The 12216-nt window shown below is 44.6% G+C and overlaps 1 protein-coding gene across 1 annotated transcript in view; it reads right to left on the bottom strand.

Moving 5' to 3' along the window:
* Window positions 1-12216, bottom strand: part of LOC132582269 (zinc finger CCCH-type antiviral protein 1-like) — a 57245-nt gene that overhangs the window by 2930 nt on the left and 42099 nt on the right. Inside the window, exons 10-14 of the mRNA XM_060253810.1 lie at window positions 11261-11381; window positions 10511-10604; window positions 8519-8606; window positions 6909-7039; window positions 3846-3997 (exon numbers count right to left, since the gene is read on the bottom strand). Of these exons, the coding sequence (XP_060109793.1) occupies window positions 3846-3997; window positions 6909-7039; window positions 8519-8606; window positions 10511-10604; window positions 11261-11381 (586 nt within the window). The remainder of the gene's footprint in view (window positions 1-3845; window positions 3998-6908; window positions 7040-8518; window positions 8607-10510; window positions 10605-11260; window positions 11382-12216) is intronic.

Here is a 12216-nt window from a genome sequence, read left to right as displayed (position 1 = left end):
CTTTGGGCTCGCATTTCTGCAGCCATGATTCCATCTCCCTTCTCCTGGATTCCCAATGCAGACTGGTTCCTCTGGAGAAAATGAATGTTTTGGAAGGTGGGTTCTCGGGCATTGCACTCCACTGAGGTCCCTGTCCTCCCTAAATCTCCATCCCCAAATCTCCAGGAGTTGTTTCCTAACCTGGATCTGATAAGCCTAGTTACAAATTGGAACTTTCCCCACACAAACTGTGTAAGCCAAAAAAGGGGTTTCTTCCTCAGGCGTTGCTGTTTGACTTCCTCCTGTGACTGACACAGGAGTAAATGTGCTGAAGCCAGTGGGGCTACTCTCATGTAAATCTGCATGCCACGATGCTCTACAGCAAGGGTGTCAAACTCAGGAGGGCCAGATCTGACACAAACGGGACTTTGTGAGGCTGGGCTATGAGTGTCATAAAATATAATGCCAGGTGGTGGAGATATAAACTTTATAATGGACACAAACACAATTAAAGATTTTTTTTGAGACTTAAAATACAAACATGCTTAAAACTCTTCCAATAGTTTAAGTTGGAAAGGTGGGAGACTAGTAGAATTTCGCAATGCAAATTTTAAAATAAAACATCAAGCAAAAGCACAAGGCTCTGACTCTGTGGAAACAATGAAATGGCATTGTAAGCGTCTCCCCCGCCCCCGGTCTACTCAGATTGACAAAGCCTTTCCAGTATAATATGGGTGTGGGTTCCCACATTACAGTAGTCACTAGATTTTTGGGTGTGGGTTCCCACATTACAGTAGTCACTAGATTAGGTCCATTCAACAGGAACAAGCTGGCTGAAAGCATCAACCCTTGTTTGCAAGGACACAACTCCAGGAAGCATGGGTTTCAGCTAGCTACAAGAAAACTGAAAATGTAACAATCTCTACTCCATTTGACACCACTGCAGAATACAGACGCAGCTGCAAAGAAGTGTGGAATGGATCTTAAAATCCACCCCCCAGGTTTTCCTTGCAGCAGCCAGCAAAGAAAGGCAGGAAGAGGGACTCAACCTGCAGGCTTCAAAGGGGGCTTCAAAGAGCCTTTGAAGCTCCCAGACTGAAACTGAAAGAGACTCAGCCTGGGAGCTTTAAAGGGTAAGGACAGGAGGGGGAAGAGGGGGGAGAAAAGAGTCTGGGGGGGGGGGCTGATCAAAGCCTTGGGGGGGGCGGATCTGGCCCAAGGCCAGGTATTTAACACCCCTGGTTCTACAATTTCAGCGCTAAGTCCAGGCATCCACTTTAGACTGGTAATGTGAAAGGAGCCCTAAACATGTGAAGTCCAAAGGAATTCTCCTGAGGATGCATTTTTCTGATGCTGATCTATCTGATGGACAAAGGTAAAAAATGATCAGGAATGACACTGGGTGGGGAAGGAAGTGATTCTTGGAAGAGAAATATGGTTGTATAGGAACTAATGAGCTCAAAATATTTGGCAGAGGGACCGCTAACTAAGCTGTTGAAAAGGAGCAGCGGTTTGAGTAGGCGCCTGCCTATGTGCATGTGTGATCAACAAGTTGTTTTTTTAAAAAACTGCCCAACTACCCACTGCAGTCTGAATGGTCAACCACAGGGTGATCGTGCGCGGAGACAGGTTTCAGGTTGATGTTAGATCAAAATTCTCCAGCACAAAAACAATCGGATCAAATCAGAGGGGAAATCAGATTGCGCTAAGCCTGCCATCTGACCACAGCCCAAATGTGGATTTAGTGGAATTAAATATTGAATTGGGGCTAGTGAGACCTAGGTTCAAATCCCCACTGAGTCATGCAGCTTACTGGCTCTGGCTTTGCCACCAGCTACCCTAACTGCAAAGATTAAGAGGATAAACTGAATGCGCCCCCCCCCCCCCCCGAGCTTTCTGAAGATTGGCTATGATACAGAAGATAACTTGTAACAGAGGGCTATAGTATTGTTGAACCTGTGGACACTTTGGGTATCTTGAGAAAGAGCTGTGGATGACCAAATGGCTGCCAATGACAAAATAATGGCTTTTGGGGGGTGGGGGGAATCTTAAAATGTTGGGAGGCTTCAAGCTGAATATCCTTCTCTGATGGAAGCAGTTATTTCCACACAGGTGCTCCCTACAGACCCCAAAATAATGCCTTCTGGAGTTGTTTGAAGCACATGCTGCTCAAGTGGAAGAAAGCCAAATCTGGCTCTTTGCTTTGAGCACCATGGTACCTACAGGCAGCATTCCCTCTAAGCTGAGTCAGTGTGAGCTAGCTCACAGGTTTTTAGCCTCCAGCTCACACATTTTTGTCTTCACTCAGGGAAAACAGCCCCAGAGCAGTAGCTCACAACTTTAATGCCAGTAGCTCACAAAGTAGACTTTTTGCTCACAAGACTCTGCAGCTTAGAGGGAACATTGCCTTCAGGCACCAAGTCAGAGATTACTAACATAACATCAAGAGCATCTTTCCTTACAGCGCAACAAAGCATTAAGTGGCAGAACATTCTGGACTGAATCATCAGTTATATAACCAGATTCTCTGGTTCATTCCCTGTATAGAAGCTTCTGTAAGAGAAGATTTTCACACTTTATACCCTGCATTTTTCCTATACATTCATAGTATAGATTACTGCCCCTATAAGGATTCAGCACAAGCACCCCTGGAACTCAAAATCTCCTGGTTGTTCCCAGGCCAAAGGAAGCCCGTTTGAAAACAACAAGGGACAGGGCCTTCTCTGTAATGGCCCCTTCCTGGTGGAACCAGCTGCCGGAAGAGATAAGGGCCCTGCGGGATCTTGTTCAATTCCGCAGGGCCTGTAAGACAGTCCTCTTCCGGCTGGCCAAAAACTAACCAGCACTGAAACTGACACTGAATGTAGCTGCAAGACCGCCGTATGTCTTGAATGTTTTAAGTATATAACTATGTGATTGTTTAGATTTTTAGTAGGTAAATTGTGAATGTCTAATTTTTATGCATAATTTTATATTTTTATGTTAGATTTTATGTGTTGTAAGCCGCCCTGAGCCACCTGGTGGGAAGGGTGGGATATAAATTACAAATAAAATAAAATAAAAAAATACCTCTCAATTGCACTTCTACCCTAACATCTGACAGAAGAGGTTAATACTTAAAATGTAGTTCCTTGGATGGCCCAAGCTAGCCTGATCTAGCCAGATCTCAGAAGCTAAGCAGGGACAACCCTGGTTACTACTTGGATGGGACACCACCAAAGGAGTATGGAGTTGCTCCACAGAGGGAGAGACCATGGCAAGCCACTTGTTTGTCTCTTGCCTTGAAAAACCTACAGGGTACCCATAAACAAACTGTGACCTGACCCCACGTTTTACCACCACCTTCAAAGGCATCCTCAGTCAATAAAAAACAATTCCAGTTGCTCTTAGAAGGACACAGGATCTCTTTCTAGGTTCTTAATATGACAACACAGACATTTGATGTTTAACAAATGATCACTTCTCTCCCCCCCCACACACACAATTTTTCACAGTTTGAGCTCTGAGATTCCACCTTGGGGTCAGTTTAGTCAACTTTAGTGAAATATGAGAGGCAGTGAAGGCAGTTCTCACATTCTTCTCCTCTCCTGGAAGCCACGGAGAACAGTGCATTGAGAAGCTTTTAGTAGAACTATTGAGAAGCTTTTAGTAGAACTATTTTTCTCATAAATATGATCACCTACCTAAATAATTTCCTTCCTCAGTTGAAATACCCATTAGAATTCCTTCATCATAAAATAACTATCGACTGAAGACCAATTTATCCCAGAGACAGTGTTCTCCCTTGAAAATGAACAGGGGGGATTGCAGGTTTTTAGTGTTATCTTACAGTCAGCTTATCCGAGCCACCTTCATGTCCTACAGACCTTTTCCATAGACTGTTCCATTGGTCCCACATATTCTCCAGTCAAAGTTGTCACTGCAGATGGCTTCTACATTAGAAGAGCCAGTTCCATGAAACAGGAGCTCCTCCTTTACGTCCTGGCCCCCTTTCTTCTTCTTCATTTGCTCCTTTTGCCTAGTGTGAACATGAGAAAGAAACTTTGCATGAATCCTTGACAGAAACAATGGGACTGCCACATCAGTGCTTCATTCTGTTACTCTTTTATCCTTACAGACACTGAGGTAAATTAGGCTGAGATAAAAGTGACTGCCCTAAAGTCACTCAGCAAACTTTCATGACAAACAAACCTGGATCTTCCAGGTCCTAGACTGACCACTATACCACTACTTCCCCTCTTTCCATCCCTCTGGTAACCTCATCCCTGGAAAAGTAAAGCCAAATTTCAAAAGTCACATGATAACAAGTTGCTCAAGTGTGTCCACTGCTGGGTGTAGCCAAGTTTAAGAGGACATCTTGTTTTCCCTATATCCCACTATTTCCTCTTTACCTTTCCTAGCACCCCCCCCCCCGACACTTCTTCCCACACACCAGCCAATCTACTATCAGCTTTCCCTCCCTCGTTTCCCTTCCCCTCAGCCTTTCCATGGAAAAAGTTGTGCCCAACTGCAGGGTGGCCACCTCACAGGCTATTTTGGCCTCCAAATCCATCCCTGCTCCATCTCTCCAATGGCTTTGCTTTACAGAAACAACAACTTAGGGGGCTCAATAATATTGTTGTCTGTCATGGCTGCTTAGCAACTCCAAAATTGCAACTCACGGGTCAGTGAGAATTCTTTTCTTAATGGTAGAGGCATCATTTCTATTGTTTTTGTGAGTTTTAAGCCTCAGATTTTTTTGTTTTTCTAGGTTTCAGACTTCCTTCATGTTTGTAGAGAAATCCTTCCCTATCTGTCTCTATTTCCATTTTGTGGATCTACTGATCCACACTCTCTGGCCCAGTTCAGCATTGGATATATGAGAATGATATTCCAGCAGCCTCCTTTTTACTGTTCATGGAAGAGGAGTAACACCAACTGTAATGTTCCTATCACAGATGCAAAAAAAAAAAATGTGAATTGAAAAGTAAAGTCATATTTGGCTAACTATAACAACAACCTATCCAGGGAGACAAAAAAGGGCACATACACAATTCCAGTATTTGCCCACTGAAAGCAAAACTGGGTAGGAGAAGGATGGTTTATGAACGCAAGCAAGCAGCCAACTGCCCTCAAATGCTAGCTCTCATGTGCAGATAAGTGTTCATAAGAATGAGACACTAGTTAGCTTCCCGGTCTACTCAGAGATGAAGAAAACAGCATTGCATGTTTCATATTCTGGAGCTAGTGCAAAATGCTGTGGCTAAAGGTAAAAACAAGTGCCTAATTTTAGGCACTTGTTTTTACCTTTAAAGCCCTATGTGGCTTGGGATCTGGGTATCTAAAGGTCTGCCTTCTCCCATTTGTTCCTGCCCAGAAATTAAAATCAAAAGGAAGAGGCCCTCCTCACTGTGCCATCAATGAAAGATGCTCAACTTAGTGAGCAAAGAAGAGAGGGCCTTTTCAGTGGCAGCCCCACAATAATGAAACAACCTCCTCAAAGAGGTATGCCTGACCCCTAACTTTTGATCCTGGGGGGTGGGGGGGTGGGGAGAGGGCAGCTGAAGACAGTTTTATTTAGGACTCAATTTCACTAACCCTCCTGAGTTACGATTTTAAATTTTGGATTTTAATTTTTTAATGTATTTTATGTTTTATTTATGTCGTAAGCTGCTTTGAACAAAAGCAGCTAATAAATGTTTTAAGTAAATAAATAAATAATATGGAAGATAAAAGGATGGTGATGTTGATAAGGACAGATGTTCTACCTTTTGGAGTTCTACCAGAAATCTTCAGAAACCCACAGAAAGTCAGCTAGTACCCAGTCCCTGTATGCTGGTTGGTGAGATGAAGTAGCCACGCAGCGAGTTTATCGATGAGGTGAGATTCAACCTGGGGATCTTCCTCATTCACATCAGTCTTAGCTACAACATTACACCAGCCCAATTTCACGGGACTTGGATGCTTGGATATTATACTGCTCATGTGACTGGTGAACGGCTAGTGGTCATGGGAACAGATTTCCAAGATCCTGGGGAAACTGAATGCTGAGCCCAAGATTATATTCTGTCCTTCGTTGAACCTCAGCATGCACAGCACCCTGAATATTCTGGAAAGTATGCTGCTTTTTCTCCATTTTTGTATCACATCACATGTGATACAACGGTCTGGCCTGATACCAGGATGAGTGAATTTTACCAGTTTGGTGTAGTGGTTAAGTGTGTGGACTCTTATCTGGGAGAACCGGGTTTGATTCCCCACTACTCCACTTGCACCTGCTAGCATGGCCTTGGGTCAGCCATAGCTCTGGCAGAGGTTGTCCTTAAAAGGGCAGCTGCTGTGAGAGCCCTCTCAGCCCCACCCACCTCACAGGGTGACTGTTGTGGGGGAGGAAGGTAAAGGAGATTGTGAGCCACTCTGAGACTCTTTGGAGTGGAGGGCGGGATATAAATCCAATATCATCTTCTTCTTCTGATGTGTCCATTTTTGCCTTCAGAGGTTTTTTTTGTTTAACTTATGGAACTGAAAGGGTTTCAAGCAAAGTCTGGAAACATGGGTGAGGCAAACCAGGTGTTACACAGCATTTGTGTGAGCAGTTACCTGACCTTCCCTGCCCCTACTGAGGCTATAATGTGGGAGGGAAGAGCAGCTGGACCTTTTCCTTTCTACGCTTGTCTAAATTCTCCCTCAAAGTGAAAGTAATCTCACACCTTCTCCCCCATGGAGAGAAAAACAACTTGGGGTGTGTTATTTTGAGCTGGAAAATGTGGGAAAAATTAGGCAGCTCCTTCCCATCGCTGTTCTTCTTCTAACTGGTACTCTCCTGCAACAACTTTCCCATTAAAAGACAAACAAACAAAAACTTTCAGCAGTCTGCTGATTCACGATCTCTCTTCCCTTAGTCTCCTCATAAAACCAGCTGGGAAAACATGATAAAACGAGATACAAACCACTGGAAGACTTGCCAAAGGGATGGGTTCTGAATCCTCTGGATGCTGTGGATGATGTAATCAACCATTGTCTTCTGAAAAAGCTTCTCAATTGTTGTGTATTCTGAAGAGACTTTGCTGAGTTCAATGGCCTAAACAGAAATTGTGCGAGAAATGTATTCCTGTAGCTCAGCCCAATTGAAGCAGCAGAAGAAGAGTGGCTTTTCTCTAATTTAAGAAGTCTCAAAGTGGCTCACAATCACTTGCCCTTCCTCTCCCCACAATAGGCCCCTTGTTAGGCAGGGGAGGCTGACAGAATTCTGAGAGAACTGTGACTAGCCCAAGGTCACACAGTAGGTTTACCGTGGAGGTAGGTGAGATCAGACCCAGTTCTCCGGATTCAAGTCTGCTGCTCTTAACCACTGCACCAGGCTAGCTCTCACTGAGTACATTTGTGCCTCCTTTGTTTTATTACCAAAATAAAGACTTAACATTCCCAAATATGCTCATTTTAGATGTGTGGAGATGGCCTCTGAGAAGGAACACAGTAATAGTGCAGCTGCCAGAATGCCCAGTTTAGAATCCACTTTAGTTCTGCCCTCTCCCCTTTCCTGTTCCAAAGGCCTGCAATGTCCCTTAGCATCTTCACCAGCACAGGGGGAGGAAAAGAGGGAAGGAGGAGGGAAGGTGTGCTAAAAGAAAGGAGAAGGGCTTAAAGGCACACAGACAGAGAAGCTGGCAGACCAAAAAGGAATAAGGCATAATGTATGAAAAAATCAGAAGTGGGTTCCATTCTTCAGTTGACACTAAACACAGATCTGGAGTCTGGAACAGCGGCTAGTGTAGACTGCCACAAAGTCTGTCCTTCCTAAATCTTGTCAGCTGAGGCAGATTTAACACTACCCAGAATACAACATAATTCCTTTCTGCTGTTAAGGGTCTCACACCTACACAGCCAGGGAACATCTAATTGGGAGGAGAGGGTCCAAGCAGTTCCCCTTCACAACAACCTAAAGCAGGGTTTCCCAAACTTCCTCCCTCCCATGGCCCGGTTCTTTCCCTGCGGTCCAGGCAGAGGACACTCAGGGAGAGATACGGAGACTGTGCGCCGGTCAGGAGCTTTCCCCGCCCTCTCTGATGTTTCCCAACATCACAGAGGGACAGGGGAGGGTTTCTGGCCAGTGCGCAGTCTCAGTATCGCTCCCTGATCGTCCTCCGGCCAGTTTGAGACAATAACAATTCAAAGAAAAATCTACTCATTCTGAGTGGGTGAGCATCACTCCCAACTGTAGACAGACAACCACCACACATCTAATCAAGGACGTGGCAAACAGAACCAGTGCTTTTTTTGAAGCAGGAACTCCTTTGCATATTAGGCCACACACTCCTGATGTAGCCAATCCTCCCGGAACTTACAGTAGGTACTGTACTAAGAGCCCTATAAGCTCTTGGAAGATTGGCTACATCAGGGCTGTGTGGCCTAATATGCAAAGGAGTTCCTGCTACCAAAAAAGCAGAACTAATGAATGAGTCGGATCCAAAGTTCCTTTTTTCCTCCCAGAAAAGCTAGCTGAATTCAACCCATCAATCTGCAAAAGGTCAACTTTTGAAAACATTAGTAAAGCATATACCTTGTATCCAATTGCAGGCAGTGCAGATTTATCCCAGTCTCTAGGATATATCGGGTCTGGAATAGGTGCTGAAGAATGGTCCCTGTGGCTGATTAATGCCCAGAAGAAAACCACGGGTGAGAATACATTCTTGACATCTCTTCTGTCTGAACCCTCACAACAACCCCCCTTTCGCCTCAGTTTAGCTAACACAGTGGCACACTAGAATTCTGGGGAAGCTTAGTCTACTAGTCAGCCATTATGTATGGATCTAATCCAGGGGGTTTTTTGTAGAAAAAGCCAGCAGGAACTTATCTGCATATTAGGTCACATCCCCTGAGGTCACCATTGTTTCACACAGGGTTTTTTTGTAGAAAAAGCCCTGCAGAACCTTATTTGGATATTAGGTCACGCCTCCTGGCACCAAGCCAGCCGGAACTGCGTTCCTGCTCAAAAAAAGCCCTGGTCTAATCAATCCTTCTCTTTGGGCCTTTATTTCTTTCTGCTGAGCTGCTACACATGCAGTGGCCCAGGGGTCCCAAACATGGTGCCTGCCAAGTGTTTTAGACAGTGGGCAGGGCCAGACAGGGTTTTTTGTCCAGCAAGGCTTCTGATTGGCCACCAGATTTAATTGTCTGTATAGATTTTTTTAAATGTTGCTTGGACAGCAGCTGCCACACAAGGATCTTTACTGTGTGACAGAAGGTGAACTGCTGCAGCCATTTTTGTGGCTGGCTCTAACTCATGCGGCAGCCATTTTTGTGGCTGGCTCTATCTCATGTGGCAGCCATTTTGTGGCAGCCATTCTGTGCTTGGGCCTGCTGTGCTGTGTCAGAAATCCAAAGGTGCTTGGAGGATCAAAAAGCTTGGAAATGCCTGCAATAGCCGATGCCTTGCTGCCTCTGGCACCTCCTGCAACAGCCTAGCAGGAAGAGAGAAGATCCCCCATGAGTTTCTCCTCCCTCCCCAATTTTCCTGTCATGGGAAGAGTGGGTGTTTTTTTCTCCCTAATGTCACACTACTACAAATGCCAGCAACACCCCTGCAAAAATCCAGCAGGTAGAAGATCTGTGTGGTGCTAGCAGGGTGCCTTTTTTGCTGCTGCAGGCTCCTCTCCATCCCTGGAATGCTTGGTGCCCCCCCTTTACCACCCATGAAGTCTCATCCCTTCCTTAAAGGTGGCTGCTGCAGTACCAAAAATCAGCAGGGAGGGAAAAGACTTCATTTGCCTGATAGAGGACCTTCTCACAGCTGGTCCGAGAACTTTATAGTCCTAGGGATCTCATCTCACAGCACTTTGGTTCTGATGCCTTACTTACAATGTGGCTCACACAAAAGTACAAAAGGGCATAACATTCAGGTGGGAAAATATCGAATCAAAGCACTTTGAGCCCACTAATAAAAATAATCAACCCCACGTATCCAGTTAAGATGACAATGTCATTAATAACAGCTACTAAAACAATGCACTGAATTCCTACACATGATCTGAATACACATGAAAATAGAGAACAATGAATTAAATATAAAACAACCAGATAAAACATTTTTTCTGAGTTTTTGCCATCATGACGTATTTAATTCCTTGTTCACTATTTTCATGCAAGTTTATATTACTTGAGGTGGTTTCACTAGATGTTTCTTCCACCCAAAACATACCCTTCTGTGCTTTCGTCTTGGCAGTTTGAAGGGTATCCTCTTTTCTTGGTAGCTGCTCATCTTACCACCTTTCTACAGCGGCAGGAGCACCATAGGTGGGCCAAGATCTGCACCAATGCAGACCTTGATACAAAATTGATACCAAAATGACCCAACTTATCTCTGGGGTGATCAGTAAGCTATGAGCTTGGAAACACCAAGGTCTCAAGTATTCTTGATCCATTCTGACATAAAAGGGTGGAGGAAGTCTCAGCCTACAGGAACTTTGAACATATCTCCTCAAAACACACTGTTTTGTACAAGGAATGGCCTGGCCCCCAAAAGACCTTTAAAAGATAAAAGTTGATTTCATACCCTTTCTTACTCTTCACATCTTCAGGAGAAACATATTTTGGGCGTCTCCGGACCTCTCTCTGAGTGAGGAAGTACACGTTTTTCTGGATCATGTCTTGAAAAAAGAAGACAACATGTTCCATCAGAATTTCTTTGGCTTATTCATTATTGGGCACAAACTACAAACCAAACTACAAACCAATACAAACCAGTTGGTTTATGACCTAAACTGGTCATAGCAGTTTGTGGCTCCTGCTTTCTACAGGGAACAGAAAACAGAGGTTTAAATGGCTTAGAGCCCTGCTTTTGCTCTTCATGAACCACCACAAACTGCCTTAAAATCCATGGAAGTCTTTGGTGGCCCTTCAGTTCATGAGCTTCATTCATGAACTACGAACATGCCAAAATTTGTCATGAACTGACATTCCTGAACCGGTTCATGCCCATTCCTATTTATTTACAAAAAGAAGCAGATAAAACTGCCTCTTGGAACAACAGGTTAAATCCCCTCACAACTACCCCTTTTCACTCCACCCCTTTCCTTTCCTTGGCCACTGCAAGCCAATTAAAGCAAAGGCTTACAACTTCACAGGAAGGGAATTGCAGGCCTTCAGAACATTTCCCTATACTCCCTCGCAAAACTGCCTTGATGCACACATAGCAAATTAAAAGGGCATTCCTGGTCCACTCTGACATAAAAGGGTGGAGGAAGTCTCAGCCTACAGGAACTCTGAACATACCACAGCCTGTTGGAGCAAAGAGGTACAGTACCTTTAAAGTTTATTTCATATATCTGGGAACCTGCTTGGAACTGGAAACCGTCGTCTGGCTGTGACAAGAATATATTCTCCAGGTCATCAGAACTTAACGTGGAGCCTGAGCACTGTCTATCCTGGGAGGGGGGAACAGGAAACCGTTCATCTTGTCTGAGGTAATATTTCCTCTAGTCATTTGCACCCACTCCCAATCTGTTTCATTGCTGACACCAAATTCTTCTTCAGCAAGAGGGGAAGAAGCTTTCCCTCTTTCTACACTGACATATGCTGTCACGACCCGGACCTTCAGGTAAAGTATAACACTACTTTAACACAAATACCGTTCCCCCCCCCCCTTGTAATAGAATAGTACAAAAATGCACTAAGTGGGTGTCACAGGGTTAGTCTCTCTTACTAACTCCTCAGGGGCAGGCTCAGATGTTGCTCAAAATACTGATGATTATCTCTATGGCATCACCAAGAGCAACAGGGCTGCTCATTCCCTGAGTGTTTATTCAGACCATTTCAGCAAGCCCAACACTATGGTCAATGACCTCAAAATTATGCATCTACATGCTATTGACAGCAAAGTCCTCCTGTATGCCAGCCTTACCAGTATCGTCCAGTCAGATGTTTCATGGCTCAGGTCCCACAGTATCCTAGACGCAGAGGTGCCGCTCGGGGACGTTGGAGCCTGCATCAAAAAGAGTCCATTCCTGTGGTTCAGCAACAACCCAAGCTTTGACTGTCGGTGTCACGTTCAGGGCTTAAGCAAGATGTTTGTTTTTCAGATTGTTTGGGACTCTTGGGTTCTGTTCCAACTCTGCGTGTCTTTCTATTCTTGCTCATGGCTACAAGTTAGAGATCCTGACTACCACCAGTTTCTCCAGCCTCTGGAGCATATGATAATCAGTTTCTAGTGTTGACTGAACAACTGACAGATCTATTTAAAAAGGGGAAAGTACAGGAGGT

This window comes from Heteronotia binoei, chromosome 14 (assembly GCF_032191835.1).
Source record: "Heteronotia binoei isolate CCM8104 ecotype False Entrance Well chromosome 14, APGP_CSIRO_Hbin_v1, whole genome shotgun sequence".
Taxonomy (NCBI): Eukaryota; Metazoa; Chordata; class Lepidosauria; order Squamata; family Gekkonidae; genus Heteronotia; species Heteronotia binoei.
This window is presented reverse-complemented; position numbering and strand designations above follow the sequence as displayed.